General features: G+C 53.0%; 4 protein-coding genes across 4 annotated transcripts; 3 read left to right on the top strand and 1 right to left on the bottom strand.

Moving 5' to 3' along the window:
- Positions 1–942: 942 nt before the first annotated feature.
- Positions 943–2,971, bottom strand: ETH_00031295 (pinin/SDK/memA/ domain-containing protein, putative; the record flags this gene model as incomplete). Its single annotated transcript, XM_013378258.1, has 7 exons — positions 943–1,113; positions 1,352–1,436; positions 1,561–1,613; positions 1,948–2,115; positions 2,290–2,406; positions 2,532–2,588; positions 2,771–2,971. The coding sequence occupies 7 exons, from the start codon at positions 2,969–2,971 to the stop codon at positions 943–945; spliced, it is 852 nt and encodes a 283-aa protein (XP_013233712.1).
- A 2,949-nt stretch (positions 2,972–5,920) lies between these two features.
- Positions 5,921–6,604, top strand: ETH_00031290 (uncharacterized protein; the record flags this gene model as incomplete). The annotated part of the gene is made up of 1 exon (XM_013378257.1): positions 5,921–6,604. The coding sequence occupies one exon, from the start codon at positions 5,921–5,923 to the stop codon at positions 6,602–6,604; it is 684 nt and encodes a 227-aa protein (XP_013233711.1).
- Positions 6,605–9,527: 2,923 nt separating this feature from the next.
- ETH_00031285 (OSJNBa0061C08.12 protein, related) lies at positions 9,528–10,301 on the top strand (the record flags this gene model as incomplete). The annotated part of the gene is made up of 1 exon (XM_013378256.1): positions 9,528–10,301. The coding sequence occupies one exon, from the start codon at positions 9,528–9,530 to the stop codon at positions 10,299–10,301; it is 774 nt and encodes a 257-aa protein (XP_013233710.1).
- A 2,244-nt stretch (positions 10,302–12,545) lies between these two features.
- On the top strand, positions 12,546–12,930 carry ETH_00031275 (uncharacterized protein; the record flags this gene model as incomplete). Its single annotated transcript, XM_013378255.1, has 2 exons — positions 12,546–12,650; positions 12,739–12,930. The coding sequence occupies 2 exons, from the start codon at positions 12,546–12,548 to the stop codon at positions 12,928–12,930; spliced, it is 297 nt and encodes a 98-aa protein (XP_013233709.1).
- Positions 12,931–16,020: the final 3,090 nt, after the last annotated feature.

The raw sequence follows: 16,020 nt of genomic DNA, 5'->3' as shown, positions 1-16,020 counted from the left end.
GAAGGAATTACTCGTGGACATTTCAAGCAATTTTGCAACCCAGTGTGCACTAGAGCTGCAGGAATAGAACAAAAGTACACTAACCAAGATGTCCAAGATGTCGGCACTTCCGTTGTGGACGTAGATTACCATGGCTGCAGTTTCTTAATGAAGCTGTTGCTGCATATAGCTAGTAGGGTTCTGGGTTGGTATATTTTTGGGGCCCCCAAGGGGAACGAACGCACGCCAGTAGATTATCACAGCTGCACGTCTACGCTTTAAGGTTCTACAACCTTTAACAGTGCTTCGTTGGGCGGGCACTCTGCGTAGCCTCAACTGCACTGCTATGGCGCAGTGGAAAGTTTGGGGTTTAGCCTTAAGGGGAGGCAGTCCCTCTCAGTCGCTTGGGCCGAAACGCGAAGACAGTACAAAAGACACCGAGCTCTTCATAGCGATGCCAATACCATGGGAGAGGCGCCATTGACGCTTCCGGGGTTGGGGCCCGCAGATGCGTAGTGAAGCATAAAGCTCAACGGGGCATAGAGCTTCACGGGCATCTCCTCGTCCCGTTTTTCCGGCCTTACGGCCAGAGAACCTCCCAGATGCCTAGGTCGCCAAGATCTCAAACGGGCCCGTTGGAGAGGCCGCGAAAGCGCTGGGGGCTGAACAATTTCAAGGGTTTCCCAGAAGTTACGGGTCCCTCTGTGCTACGGTGGTGACGAACACTCTGCTCTGAGCTCCCAGCGGCAATGGAGTCAACAATATGAAGGGGGAACTTCGTCAGCGTCAGCAAAGATGCGTAATTAGCACCCAAATGCAGACACCTCATGTACGTGGTTCCCCATCGTATCTCCCTACTGACGCCCTCCAGCTGCTACTACGGCGGCTGCTGAGGGAGGAAATATGCTAATAACAACAGGGTACTCCTGAGGAGCTGCGCATACGGAGGGACACGAGATCGACTTAGTCTTGTAAGTCTTCCTCTTTGTTGCTGGCAACTTCAGAGGGGCCTCTATCTCTGTCTTCGGGGGAGGCTGGGGCCTCTCCGCTGCCGTGGTTGGCGTCTGTGTGGCTCTCCGGATCCCCAACTGTGCTGAAGGTGTAGTCTGCCTCCTGAATGTGTTTGATTTTCGTCTGGTGACGGGAAGCGAAGCAAGGCAGCAGGAACCCAGCAAAGAAAGCACTACCATGAGTCATCAATATCTTGATGGCCCGTCCGATTATCTACAGACGACTACTGGGCACAGACGAGGTACTGGAATGTCACAAGCGCAAGTGTAACCAACTAAGACATGGCCACGAGCTCACACCGCGAGCCGCGGGACCGAAACAAGGAGATGACACACAAAAAGGAGAAAAAGGAAGTCCTCACCTCTATCCACACTTTAGTTTGTTGCTGCAGACGCCGCGTGTGAGAATCCCACTCTGCTGGACGCCAGAATAACGTAGGTTGAGCCCTGTAAAAAGCAGTCAACATGGCTCCAACATAATTCACATACAGTCCCCTCAGCCGTTCCCACAGTCGATTCGTTGTTTGGGATGTGCAGACAACTGGAAGCTTGGCCGCTGCTTGGTGCCTACTCTGTCCCAACGAAGTGCTCCATGTTGGAGTAGTGTTGTACCAAATGGAGACGCTGCAAACAAACAACGTTGCAGCAGCACCCAACGGGGCGGAAATGTAATGCTAGCCTGTGTAAGACGCGCGCAGCTCTAAATGAAATTCTTCCGTTACTATAACTGGCTGGAGCCCTGATCCTCGGAACCAAAATAAGCCTTAACTACTCTGTGGGCCCGTGTCAAGGCACCCCATAGATACATAATTGTGAAAAGATTACAATGCTGCCAAACAATATGGATCACTGGCCTCTACACTCGCCTTCCAAAATAGCGTGTTGTACGCGTGCGTGCGTGCCCCAGTGTCGTTCTGCAATGGCTTTACGGCTTAAGGTTGTTGGCGTATGACCTTACCATGAGATCGTTTTCCTTTTGAATCAGTTCACTTGAGACCTTGGCCAGTTGGCTCTCGTCCTCTTTGCGCTGCTCCTGCCACTGGATGCGCGCAATTTCTGCTATATGTTTTCGGGCCAACTCCAACTTAGAGTTAACACGCTCTTCCTGCAGCTTGTGGCGCTGGGCCTGCAGAGAAACAAACTCCTATCTACGTGAGCGCTAAACAATCCCCCCATACGGACGGTAGGGACGCCTGGAGTTAGCCGCAACTTGCAGGAACCCACGCAGCAACACTGTGGTCAACGTTCGGAAGTGCCAGCAAGAGATGGACCTGGCAGCAACATAACTGACGGGGCTCACAAAATCTGTATCCCTCTCTTTCGCAAGCTGTTGCTTGGCTTTGTTCAAATGAGATGACAGAAACCCGAAAATGCGTTTGTTGCGCTTCTCCGAACTAGGATCGAGTTCCACCTTGGGCTGCACAGTCACATCCTATACTGTTTATCCTGCTGAGTAATCCAGGAGAGTAGGAGCCCCGGAAGTGCCATAATTAAAGAAGCAAGCATACGCCTAAGAAGTAAAGTCACAAAATCTAGACCTACCCGCTTTGCAATCTGAAACTCTGGGCCCGCAAAATCATAGTTTGGCGTTCCGCCAGCCTGAAAAGGAGACTCGCATACCTAGTATACTCTCACTACACACCGTACATAACACATTCCAGCGGCACCAAGCAAGCTAGGTGCCCTTAACGGGTGAACGTGAGTAAGCAGCAGGCGTTAGGTTTGGCAAACAACAAGTCTGTCACTAGTCAAACGCCGTTTGCCGCTACCCTTGGCCTCACCTGCGGTCGTTTCTGGGAGGCTGCTCCTGTGGCGTCACCCGAGGCTGTACTCTGTGGATTTTCCTTCGCTACGGTCCCCGGAACAGGGCGGGGAGCCAATGCGCCAGGTCCCCCGGGAGGTTTGCGTTGAAGCCGCTGATTAAGGAGCTTTTGTTCCTCTACGAGGCGCTTGATTTCTCTGCGTAAAACTGCATCCGCCATTTTGATGGTACGACAAAATTTTATAAAGGCTGCGGTATTGATGGCTCATGCATCAGTTTTGGGGTCCACGCTGTGCACGTTTCCCATGCAATTAGGGCCCCTTTCCCGCCAGGTCAATCAGTGGAGGATGCTGGGGCCCCTCGTTTCTTGGATCCAACTCAGAGACATTGCATGCAGAGTTCTCTGTGGACTTAAGTGACTACTCTTGATGCTTAAACAAAACAAACGGAAGGCCAGCGATGCATACACACCGGGGTCGCCGCAGTGGTACGGGCGCGAGGTACAGGTCAAGGAGAAGACGCTCCATGCGCCTCCCTTTCCCTTTTTCTCCTTTGTATTTGTCACTTTCGAATTCAAACACGAAACGACTTTCCAGTTGTCACCCAACGCCTCTGCGGCGGCTTCCATGCATGCAAGACTATCCAGAATCTCGTGTAGGGCTGACTGCTGAGCCTGGCACTACACCCGGTCATGAATGTGAAGGTAAATAACGGCTTATAGTACTACAAAGCAACGTGCAGAGTACGTGGTCTCAACGCAGCTCGTTATAGTGGGACCTGTTGCGAGCTTCAGCGAGGCGTGCGCTGCTGTTGTGGAATGTTCAGTGTTGTTCTTTTGCTGTTCATCAAATGTGTGCCATTCAAGCTCACACTACGGGCAAATATGTTTGCAAAAGTGTGTAGCCAATGATACCAGTTATAGAAACGCAAGCCTGCCTCACATAAGGCATTTCTTTCGATGCCGGAGGTAACGAAAAGGCTTACCCCACGGTACGCTCCCGGCCTGGCGTAGCTGTACGCGAGAAGCAAACGCCTTGATGTAACCCTCTGCTTAGCTTCAGCAGTAAATCAATACATTTTTTCCTGTGTGAAACATTTAGTTGTTACTACTGTTTGTGGGCATTTCCTGCTGGGGGCACGCCTCAGGGGACTGGGCAGAGGCGCGTCTCCCGGGACGAGCTTGGATTACTGAAAGGACGGGCTTAAAGTGCGAGCAGTAAGCTATGTACAGGGTACCCGCAAATGCATGGACCTTTTTTCTTTACTTTTAAGGCAACTTTTGGTGCATGGATCCGCGCAGAAGTCTTAACTTAGCTGCGACGGTGTGGCCACCCTCCCACCCTTGAGTGAAGCATGCCTGTACCGCACCTTCGCTTCCTCGACAAGGCAAGCAGGCCACGAAAAGTTTCTATCTGTAGAAAGCGGGTAAACCCACGGGCAATGCCTCCTAGAACAAAGGACACTTGAGGAAGGGGTGGCAGCATTAACTCAGCAAAAAACGAATGGCTCTATTGAACGGCTATCGCATCGAGTGCTACATAACCAAGGCTGTATTGTGCACTCATCTGCCTGAACAAAAGATGCTCATTCAGCTGTGTCTCAAGGATTCAAAAGCAAAGGGTGCGTGTTGCGGAGTTGACCTGAGCACTGGCTCGTGTTCGCCAGCTGTTCACAAGGACGGGAGACGGTCTACTTCTACTGCCTCTAATTCACAGCTGTTATCTGAGATCTGGGTTTTAAGACACCTAAAAGTGTCAATTTTCAACTTACGATGCCCTCTGCTGATGCTGAGGTAGATTCTGCGCTATATGCATACATGCACTGTATCACCGAAACCCCGCTGGCGAACAACACATAGCTAAGCGTTGTATAAAGAAGAGTCGTGCCGAGGCTACTAGATGATGAGGCCTCCAGCAACGGGAATTACCGCACTGCAGTTACGTAATGAACGGGAGCTAAAAGCTCAGGCGTTTCAATCTCTTGTCGCCACGAAAATGAGAATGAACAGAGTGCAACTGGATTGAATCAAGCGGCTATCGTGGTTAATAAACTTAATAACAAAGGCCTCTTCTGAACACACGTAGTGCGGCAAAGGAACAGTATGTTAAGTGCGCGCGACACCACAGGCGCAGCGTGATGCTTCCTGGCATGGCCTGCCTGAAGGTCTTGAATGTGTTATGAGCTAAGCCAGTAAGGCCAAAACAAAACCTAGTGCCTAGGGGTTCTAAAACAAGCGACTCCCAAACATTTGCATACTCTAGAGAAGGACGCATAGCTGAGCCAACTGCAACTCCTGTAGAACAGGCATTCTAGCTATGCCTCGAGGAAGCCAATCCGCTTTACAAGAACTTGCTGAAAGAATCATTAGCTGTAGGCGTTACGAGAGCTGCGCAGGGTGGCAATATGAGGCAAGTAGTCAATGAAAACTCCAACTCGAAAGTGCATTGTCCTCTAAGGCACTTGGCCACTACAGTATTCCTTCCAACAGGCATTCGACAAGCACGCGCACGAATATGGCGGCCTCCTCCGTTGACATACCCGCCACTTGCGTGGCCAGTACCTTATGCTTGCTCTGCTGGAGTCCTTGGGTGTACTACGGTGGGACTGTCACGCTCCAGCTTTGCTTCACCAGTCCTAACGACTGGTAACACGCACCACTTGTAGTGCACAGGCACTACAATAGGGACCTATAGAAGATAGCCAGCTAGGGACCAACAAGAGGTCATAACACTGAGCCAGGACAGGACCCTCTTCCTAGGATCAAAGTAAGGAAATTTGTCTGCGAATTAACATGCATAGACTAGAGGTGCCTGTAAATGCCTGGAGACTGGAGCTGGCGATAGCGCCGGCACCAGTGCAGGCCTCCTTCCCACAGGGCCTAGGAGGCGAGAACCTCAAGTGGGGAGGATTTTAAGAAAACAGCTTTTAGAAAACTATAAAAAACTGGACTTCGTTATATTTAGGCTATTGTTTCAAGGAAATGTGCCGAAGCTAGAGGATAATCATAGGCCCCTGCTCGAGGGGGCGGGTAGCAGCGGAGTCGCAGCAGTAGGCGCTGTGCACTGCATTTGCGGGCTGTTCCGGAAAGAAATCTTTGTTCTTTCCGGGCTTGGGAGTAGAAATACTATGTTTTAATGATTCACACCTAGATATCTTCGCTCGGTAAGGGATGCATCTCCGCAACGGACGCGTTGTCGGCCCCACACAGCAGGAGACTTCTACAATGTCAGTCAACACATTGCCGAGCGGGACGCCGGCCCATCATCGCCATGGTACTCCGAAGCCCACCGTGGCAGAGCGGCAGCATGGGCATAAGAAGGTGTCCCCGCAGGTGACGCCTATGACCAACGTTATGCCAGGGGGCACTCCCTTCGTCATGTGGGACCAATTCCAGTCCGCTATGAGTGTGATAAGAACTGTTAGAGGGGGGAATGTGGAATCGGGCGCAACGATTCCCATACTACCAGAAGACGGCAGCACTATGCAGGCCTTGCTGCTGCGCATCGAGCGCCGGTACACCCAGATGGGATTGGAGCCGCGCAAGTGGGGAAATGCACTTATTGACTACCTTGTGGTCCCGGCTCTAACGTATTGGATGTATCTACGGAGAACTATCGACCTGAGCGACTGGGCGACAGTACAGCGCAGGCTTTTGGAGCGGTTTGACAAAACAATGTCGCAGAGTCAATTGTTAACGGAGTTGGCTAAAGTACGGTGGAATGGTAACCCGAAGGAATACTCGGACTGGTTTGCGGCTGTAGCGGAGCGTGGTTCGGGTCTTGCCCCCGACGAACTCGCTGACTATTACTGCACCGGGCTACCGACGAACCTCCCATCTTCTAATAACCAATAACGGGCAAGTGAAGTATCAATCGTGGGAACAAGCGGCGACAGCCGCAGCACGGCTCTACGAGCCCAAGCAGAGTGTGCTGGAAGACCAATCGAGCCATTAGGGCTGCTATCCAAGCTAATGGACCTAGTCGGCGCCAGGAAATTGAAAATCGACCTGGGGGAGCCCACGCGAACTGCTATGAGTGTCAGGGTCGCGGACATCTGGCACTTGTCTGCCTCAGCAAGGGGAAACGTACCAAACGTCCAGGGGAAATATGCAAAAAGTGTGGCGGTGTGGCACACTATGCTCGGGACTGTCCTACGTATGAACGAGGCCGGACCGAGCCGGAGGTACGTATGAACGAGGCCGGACCGAGCCGGAGGACAAGAGCAGTAGGGAGCCCACCCGTCGTAGCACTGAGGAGACGGAACGATTTAACATGCGGGCCTAGGCGTGGTTGGAGACGAGCGTTCTAGGCCGCGTAGCCATGGCAAAGGGATGATGTGTGCTGTAGCGACAGACCCTAGTGCCACTCCGGTCTCCCTTGAGTGGGGAAACCAACTCCTCAGCACTGCGGAAGGAACTAGTACGAGCGATGGGCACGCGGAAGGGACTCAGCCGCTTCCGGAAACGCTGTGGGAGCCTGGGTCGGCGTCGATCCTGAATGAAGAGGCTCCAGAAGCGACGACGGATAGCAGCCGGAAGTCTGCAGAGGCAACAGAAGACGGCTATAAGACGCGACAGAGATTGTGCCACACTAGTGGAGGGAGACTTGCACGAAAGAGTCTTACGACCAAGGGGGAGCATTGTATTGTGTGGGTGCGACGGCGGTACTTCGCGCTGAGCTCGCAGGGAGTCCTTGTGAGGCCCTCGTGGACACTGGGGCTTCGAGAAGTTTCATTAGTCCTAAAATAGTCGAACGACTGCAGCTGAAAGTGTGGAGACTTCCAGAAGAGCATAGGTTCACCGTAGCTACAGGTGAACAATTACGCATTGATCGGGTTGTGACGGGATTGACGCTGTGGTGCGGACATGCACGTTTTTCCGGGGACATTTTAGTGGGAACCGTTCCCTACGACTTAGTCTTGGTATTGGCTGACGGAACATAAGGTGGCCTGGTATTTTCAGTCAGACAAACTCCGAACCTATGTGAATGGCCAGTGGTGCGAGTTACCGGTCGTTCGGACTGGTGAAGCAAAGCTGCAAGGTAGTCCACCCAAGGACCCCGGCAGAGCAAGCATATGAGATATTGGCCAAACAAGTGGCGGGTATGTCAGCCGAGGAGGCAGCTATATTCCTACGCCCGCCACCAAGCAGGTATAAGTCCCATGCGAAGACTAAGGCGAAGGGACGGAAAACGTGGCTCGTTCGTCAGGCGGCGGCTGATACAAGGAGTGTCAGGGCTCCATTGAACGGTTTGCATCTCATACTGGCTTTGCCCGAAGCCGGTTCGGCGGTGCCCCTAAGGTTCTCAGATGAATGGCAAGGCGCGCTTTGTTGCGCGTTAATTGGGAATCAACCCACGTCCTCCGGCTGGGGTACTTCTTTGGTCTCAATCGCCTCGGTGGCAGCAGAGAGTGACGAGGAGTCTCCCTTGACCTATGGTGAAACTCGAGCACACACTGTTCGACGAATAGATAAATTCGACAGAGGCGCAGGATATTCCATGTGAGATTGCCCAGGTGTTGCACGAGTATCGAGCGGTTTTTCCCGATACCTTACCTAAGGGATTACCGCCGAAACGCCCTCATGATCACCATATTCTACGTGTGCCTGGAAAACTTCCAGCGAAATTTGCAGTATACCCTATGACCCCAGATCAGCTCACATTCCACAAACAGGAGCTAGCTAAATTATCGGACAACGGTTGGATCGGACCGACCTATTCGCCTATTTGCTCTCCTACGATCATGGTAGACAAACGTGATGATGGCTCCGGGGAGCGGAAGGTGCGCATGGTTGTCAATTACCAGGCTCTAAATGCCCTTACGATAGCCCCTGATTTTCCACTACCTCCCATTCAAACCATTCTAGAGATGCTGGGAGGCGCCAAGTATTTTTCGACTTTGGATCTTGAAGCAGGATTCCATCAAATACGTGTGGCTAAGGAAGACCGTTGGAAGACGGCTGTAGTGAACAGCTGGCCTACACTGTTACTACGTATGGTCCCTGGGCTAGTCTGGCTAAGTGCACACTCTGCATCTACTATCTAAAATCCATGATTTCCGCCAACTACTGCTGTATACCCTAAATGGCCATATACAACTGAGTTCATATTATTGAGAGGTGAGAAAAACCCAAAATAATAGAACTGACTGTTGACCCTCGCTGAGGGTCAGTGCCTGAGTCACGGCACCAACCTCGCATCCAGCCCCATACCCGGTGCTGGCTAGCGAGCACTCTATTCCCTTTTATGATTTCCTAATATCCAATGGTGCCTTATGCCTTAAATTATTCTATATTATGCATGCCCTTTCGCGTTACTAAGCCTCGAGGGGTGGCGACGAAGGTCAATTGTAGTGCCTGGCACTACAACGGCTTTCCGGTCCGTTCTTGGACTATTCGAGTACCGAGTAATGCCCTTCGGCCTTAAGGATGCCCTCGCTACGTTCCAGGCCAATATTAATGCCTATCTACAACCTTTTTTGGGACAGGGCGTTATTGCGTACCTAGATGGTGTACTTATCTATAGTTCTGATCTCTCTGGGCACGTTTCTCTTCTGCGACAAGTCCTAAGCATTTTTCTTAGACACCAGTTCTACCCAAAATTCCGCAAATGCAAATTTGCAAGGCAAACAATTACTTATTTGGTTTATACCATTTCTCCTACGGGGATCAAACCCGCAGAAGATAAAATCGCAGCCATCCGGCATTGGCCAGAGGTGCTGGAGAACGAAACGCAAGTGCGCCAGTTCCTCGGTCCCATAAATTACTGTCGCATGTTATGGGACTGGACTATGCACACGTTGCCCGGCCGCTGGTTGATCTAACGCGTAAAGACGTCAGTTCCGAATGGACAGAGCTTCATACGCAAGCGGTGCGGCAGCTCAAACAGTGCTTAATCGACTTCACTACAATACAAGCCCCTGACACGACGAAACCCTTCGAGTTATACACAGACGCCTCTGGTAATGCGATCGGAGCAGTTCTGGAACAAGACGGCAAACCCATCGGCTTCCTCACCCAAGTCATGAACCCCACGCAACAGAGATACTCGATCTACGATCAGGAACTCTTAGCGTTGGTCATGGCACTGGACAAGTGGTCGCACTTGCTCCGTGTCTCCAAGGTAACAGCTTACACTGATCATCAAGCTCTCACCCATCTCCAACGACTCCAAGCATCGAAGCCTCTGCGCGGACGCACCGTCCGGTGGCTAGACTTTCTTGCGGAGTTCCCGGATATGCACATCACTTGTGTTCAAGGAGCGCGCAATCAAGTTGCTGATGCCTTGTCTCGCCTTCCCGGTCTTCCTAACACCTGCTCGCACGACACACCATCGGTACCACTGATGCTCGCAATAGGACAAGCGAGCGAGGCTCCCCGATCTCGTGGTCGGCCTACCAACTACAGGGAGCTCGCTGGAATTCGTTCGCGACGGCCCAGACGACGCAGCCTGCCTTCTGCACCTTCCCACACGCTGCCGGAACCAAACCCAGAGGCGGAATGTAATGCGCGGCGCCTACTACTGCGACTACGCTACCTCCTGCTCCTCTAACAGGTCTACATACTACGCCTAGTATAGCCCCATTTCTCGGTCTCCATAGCCTTATTCCATCGAAATACGACAATTCTTAAAGTTTTTTTAACTGTCTCATCGATTCGCCCCCTTCTCGGAGCTCACCTCGTAGGCCCTATGGGGAGGAGGTCCGCATTGGTGCCGGCGCTTTCGCCAGCCCCAGTCTCCACACAATTTCCGCACATTTCACGTATTCATTAGAACTAATAGACGGTTTTTCTTATTTTCTATCCTCCTGGGAGGGTTCTGTCCTCCTCCAGTGTCGCGACCCCTTGTAGGTCGCTAGCTAACTATCATCTCTAGGACACAAACCAGCCCCATTGTAGTGCCTGTGCATTACAACTTCCCCCCCTATCGGACTGAAAAGACCTATCCCAAACACATTATTTTTGCCTTTGCAATCTCTGTGCTCTTCTACAGCTGACGTCGTGAGCGCACGCGGTGCCCAGCGCTCCCTCCCCCATCCCCATTGGAGGGTGCCCGTGCTGTAGGAGCTGGAACGTGGCGGACCCGTATGTCTACGCCTCGGAAGGACCCAAGTTGTTTCGAGCCTGAAGACGTCTTCGTTGGCGGCGGCGCCAAGCGCGAAGCAAGGCCGGACAGCCTGTAAGGTGATGAGCTGGATCCCACGTAGCTTGATCTTCAGGGATCCCGCGCCACTTCACGAGGTCCTGAGCTGCATCTCCCGAGCCGCGTTGGTCCATAGTATAGTCGACTTCGTACTCCTCTGTGGGATTGCCTGCTGCATCGTGGATAGAAGGCCAGGCAGCATCGGCTGCCGAGGGAACCAAAGCGGGAGGGCGGGGACGGTGAGGAACTATGTAGTGCGCGGCGCCTACTGCTGCGACTAGGCTGTTTCCTGCCCCTCTACAGGTCTACGTACTACACCTAGAATAGCCCCATTTCTCGGTTTCTATAGCTTTATTCCGTCGTAAAACGACAATTCAAAAGGTGTCTCAAATCTCCCTGTTCGATTCGTTCCCTTCTCGGAGCTTACCCCCTAGACCCTAGGCGGGGAGTTTCGCAGTGGTGCCGGCGTTATCGCCAGCCCCAGTCTCCACACGATTTCCGCACATTTCACGTTTTCACTAGAACGGACTAACGGTTTTTATTATTTTTTCATGTATTGGGGGGGTCCTGTCCCCCTCCAGTGTCGCGGCCCCTTGCAGGTCGCTGCAAGGGGCCGCGACACTGCTATCATCCCTAGGACACTAGTCAGCCCCATTGTAGTGCCTCGGCACTACAAACTAGCTGCGAAACGTGGAAAACGTCATGGCATGCATACGTGGGAGGCAGAGCGAGACGGTAAGCAACAGCTCCTATGCGTTCGATGACTTCGAAGGTTCCACGGTAACGGGGCTCGAAGTTAGGGCAGCTGTTGAAAGGCGGTAGGTGCTTGCTGCTGAGCCAGACCTTGTCTCCCACCGCATACTCCACTGCTCGGCGCTTTGTACATAGTACTTCTGCTGCCTTTTGCCTTCAGGATGTGACTCTGTGCTCTGTCGCAGAGCTGTCGGAAAAGCTTAGTCACCGAAGGAGTGAGCGTAGGAGCTAACGCGCCGACGATATCAAGGTCCGCAGCAGTCAATGGGTTCTTTCCAATCATGACCTCGAAAGGAGAGAGCTCAGTGGATGAATGACTTATGGTGTTGTAGGCAAGTTCCAAGGCCGGAAGCAAACGCTCCCACTCGCGTTCGTCAAATTGGATATAGGTACGAAGCATCTGCTCCAGTGTGCTGTTCACCCGTTCAGTTTGGCCGTCGATTTGGGGATGGTAGGGCGAGGACATGCACCGTTTGATGTTAAAGCGGCGGCAGAGCTGGTTCCAAAGATCTGACTGGAAACGAGGGTCGCGGTCCGATACGAGCACCTCTGGAAAACCATGATAGCGGATAAGGCGGTCTGCGAGAAGCTCCACGGTGTCTGCTGCTGTGAATGACTTCTTTGCAGGAACGAAATGAGCCATCTTGCTAAGGGGGTCGACCATGACAAGGATCGAGTCCTGCCCTGTCGTTGTAAGGGGAAGATCTGTGATGAAATCGAGGCTCACGTGCGCCCATCGACGAGAAGGGATGAGCAACTGTTGAAGGCCTGCAGGCTTCTGGTTAATGGACTTTGATGCGCGACAGTGGGTACATGACTCAAATAAGCGGTAGTGTAGGCACGCATTCCAGGCCAGTAGTGGTGCTTGCTGAGGGCCGCAAAGGTCTTTTTCTGGCCTCGATGGCCGGCTGTGACATGGTCGTGATGCGAATGCAGAACGTGAGTGAGGAACTTGGGGAATTGTGGGACGCAGATGCGCCACAGTCCATGAACGCGGATGTGCAGGTAAGGCTCTACGTAGCGAAAGGTAAATTGGCGATTACAAAACTCAATTTGCAGAGCTTCTCCTGGTTGGTTTGCTGCGGCTTCGTAGGGAACGCGAAAGACAGGACACTTCGAGTACGCTTGCGGCCAATGGCGCGCGTCAGGGGGACCAGCGGGTGCCTTCGTTGTAAGTGTAGGAGGTTCCGGCTCTGGGTTGGGTTCCTGTGGCGCAGGGGAAGGCGCAGACTGCGTGCTGTGTCGTCGAGGGCGGCGCGGGCGAACTCCAGCGAGCTCGCGATAGTTGGGAGGCGGACCGCGAGAGCGGGAAGCCGCGCTCGCCTATCCTGTTGCGAGCATCAGCCGTCCCGATGGTGTGTCGTGCGAGCAGGTGTTAGAGAGGCCGGGACGGCGAGACAAGGCGTCGGCAACTTGATTGCGCGCTCCCTGAACATACGTGATGTGCATATCCGGGAACTCTGCAAGGAAGTCTAGCCACCGGACGGTGCGTCCGCGCAGAGGCTTCGATGCTTGGAGTCGTTGGAGATGGGTGAGAGCTTGATGATCAGTGTAAGCTGTTACCTTGGAGACACGGAGCAAGTGCGACCACTTGTCCAGTGCCATGACCAACGCTAAGAGTTCCTGATCGTAGATCGAGTATCTCTGTTGCGTGGGGTTCATGACTTGGGTGAGGAAGCCGATGGGTTTGCCGTCTTGTTCCAGAACTGCTCCGATCGCATTACCAGAGGCGTCTGTGTATAACTCGAAGGGTTTCGTCGTGTCAGGGGCTTGTATTGTAGTGAAGTCGATTAAGCACTGTTTGAGCTGCCGCACCGCTTGCGTATGAAGCTCTGTCAATTCGGAACTGACGTCTTTACGCGTTAGATCAACCAGCGGCCGGGCAACGTGTGCATAGTCCAGTCCCATAACATGCGACAGTAATTTATGGGACCGAGGAACTGGCGCACTTGCGTTTCGTTCTCCAGCACCTCTGGCCAATGCCGGATGGCTGCGATTTTATCTTCTGCGGGTTTGATCCCCGTAGGAGAAATGGTGTAAACCAAATAAGTAATTGTTTGCCTTGCAAATTTGCATTTGCGGAATTTTGGGTAGAACTGGTGTCTAAGAAAAATGCTTAGGACTTGTCGCAGAAGAGAAACGTGCCCAGAGAGATCAGAACTATAGATAAGTACACCATCTAGGTACGCAATAACGCCCTGTCCCAAAAAAGGTTGTAGATAGGCATTAATATTGGCCTGGAACGTAGCGAGGGCATCCTTAAGGCCGAAGGGCATTACTCGGTACTCGAATAGCCCGAGAACGGACCGGAAGGCCGTCTTCCACCGGTCTTCCTTAGCCATACGTATTTGATGGAATCCTGCTTCCAGGTCCAAGGTGGAAAAATACTTGGTGCCTCCGGGCAGCTCCAGAATGCTTGGAATGGGAGGTACTGGAAAATCAGGGGCTATCGTAAGCGCATTCAAGGCTTGGTAATTGACAACCATCCGCATCTTCCGCTCCCTGGAGCCATCATCACGCTTGTCCACCATGATCGTAGGAGAGCAAATAGGCGAGTAGGTCGGTCCAATCCAACCATATTCCGGTAATTTGGCTATCTCCTGTTTGTGGTAAGTGAGCTGATCTGGGGTCATACGGTAGATTGCGGATCTCGCTGGTAGTTTTCCAGGCGCCAGGAGAATATGGTGATCATGAGGGCGCTTCGGAGGTAAGCCTTTAGGTAAGGTATCGGGGAAAACCGCTCGATACTCGTGCAGCACCTGAGCAACCTCACATGGAATATCCTGCGCCTCAGTTGAATTGATCCATTCGTCGAATAGAGTGTGTGGGAGTTTTGCCATAGGCCAGGGAGACTCCTCGTCACTCTCCGCTGTAACCGAGGCGGTTGAGGCCAAAGGACTACGGCAGCCGGAGGACGTGGGTTGACTCCTTATCAACGCGCAACAAAGCGCGCCTTGCCATTCATCCGAGAGTCTTAAGGGCACTGCCGAACAAGCCTCAGGCAAAGCCAGTATGAGGTGCAAACCGTGCAACGGAGTCTTGAGATCGTTAGTATCGTCCGCCGCCTGACGAACGAGCGACGTTATCCGCGCCTTGGCCTTATTTTTCGCGCGGGACTTGTACTTCTTTGGCGGCGGGCGTAGGAATACAGCTGTCTCCTCGGCTGACATACCCGCCACTTGTTTGGCCAAGATCTCGTATGCTTGCTCTGCTGGAGTCCGAGGGTGGACTACGGTGGAACTATCGCTTTGCAGCGTCGATTCACCCGTCCGAACGACTGGTAGCTCGCACCACTGGCCATTCACATAGGTTCGGAGTTTGTCAGACTGGAAGTCCCAGGCCACCTTGTGTTCCGTCAGCCAATCCAAACCCAAGACTAAGTCGTAGGGAACGGGTCCCACTAGAAAGTCCCCGGAAAAACGTGTATGTCCACACCACAACGTCAATCCCGTCACTACCCGATCAATGCGTCATACTGCACCTGTAGCTATGGTGAACCTATGTTCCCTTGGTAATATCCGCACTTTCAGCTGCAGTCGTTCGACCAATTTAGGACTAATCAAACTTCTCGAAGCCCCAGTGTCCAAGAGGGCCTCGCAAGGACTCCCCACAAGCTCTACGCGAAGTACCGCCGTCGCACCCGCACATCACAACGCTCCCCCTTGATCGTAAGGCTCTTTCATGCAAGTTTCCCTCCACCAGTGTGGCACAATCTCTGTCGCGTCTGACCTATCTCCGTCTTCTGTCGCCTGTACAGACTTCCTGCTGCTATTCATCGTCGCGTCCGGAGTCTCTTCACTCAGGGTTGACTCTGACCCAGACTCCCACAGCGTTTCCGGAAGCGGCGGAGTCCCTTCCGCGCGCTCGTCGCTCTTATCGGCTCCTCCCGCAGTGCGGAGGAGTTGGTTTCCCATCTCGTGGGAGACTGGAATGGCATTAGGGCCTGTCGCTACCGCACACATCATCCCCTTGCCATGGCTGCGCGGCCTAGAACGCTCGTCTCCACCCACGCCTAGGCCCGCACGTTTGATCGTTCCGTCTTCTCAGTGCTAGGGCAGAGCACAGAGTCACATCCTGAAGGCAAAATGGCAGCAGAAGTACTATGTACAAAGCGCCGAGCAGTGGAGTATGCGGTGGGAGACAAGGTCTGGCTCAGCAGCAAGCACCTACCGCCTTTCAACAGCTGCCCTAACTTCGAGCCCCGTTACCGTGGAACCTTCGAAGTCATCGAACGCATAGGAGCTGTTGCTTACCGTCTCGCTCTGCCTCCCACGTATGCATGCCATGACGTTTTCCACGTTTCGCAGCTAGTTTGTAGTGCCGAGGCACTACAATGGGGCTGACTAGTGTCCTAGGGGTGATAGCAGTGTCGCGG

The sequence above is a fragment of the Eimeria tenella genome, genomic scaffold, assembly GCF_000499545.2.
Source record: "Eimeria tenella Houghton genomic scaffold, Eth_scaff8, whole genome shotgun sequence".
NCBI lineage: Eukaryota > Apicomplexa > Conoidasida > Eucoccidiorida > Eimeriidae > Eimeria > Eimeria tenella.
Note: the sequence above shows the minus strand (reverse complement) of the source record. Positions and strands in the feature narration are given on the sequence as shown.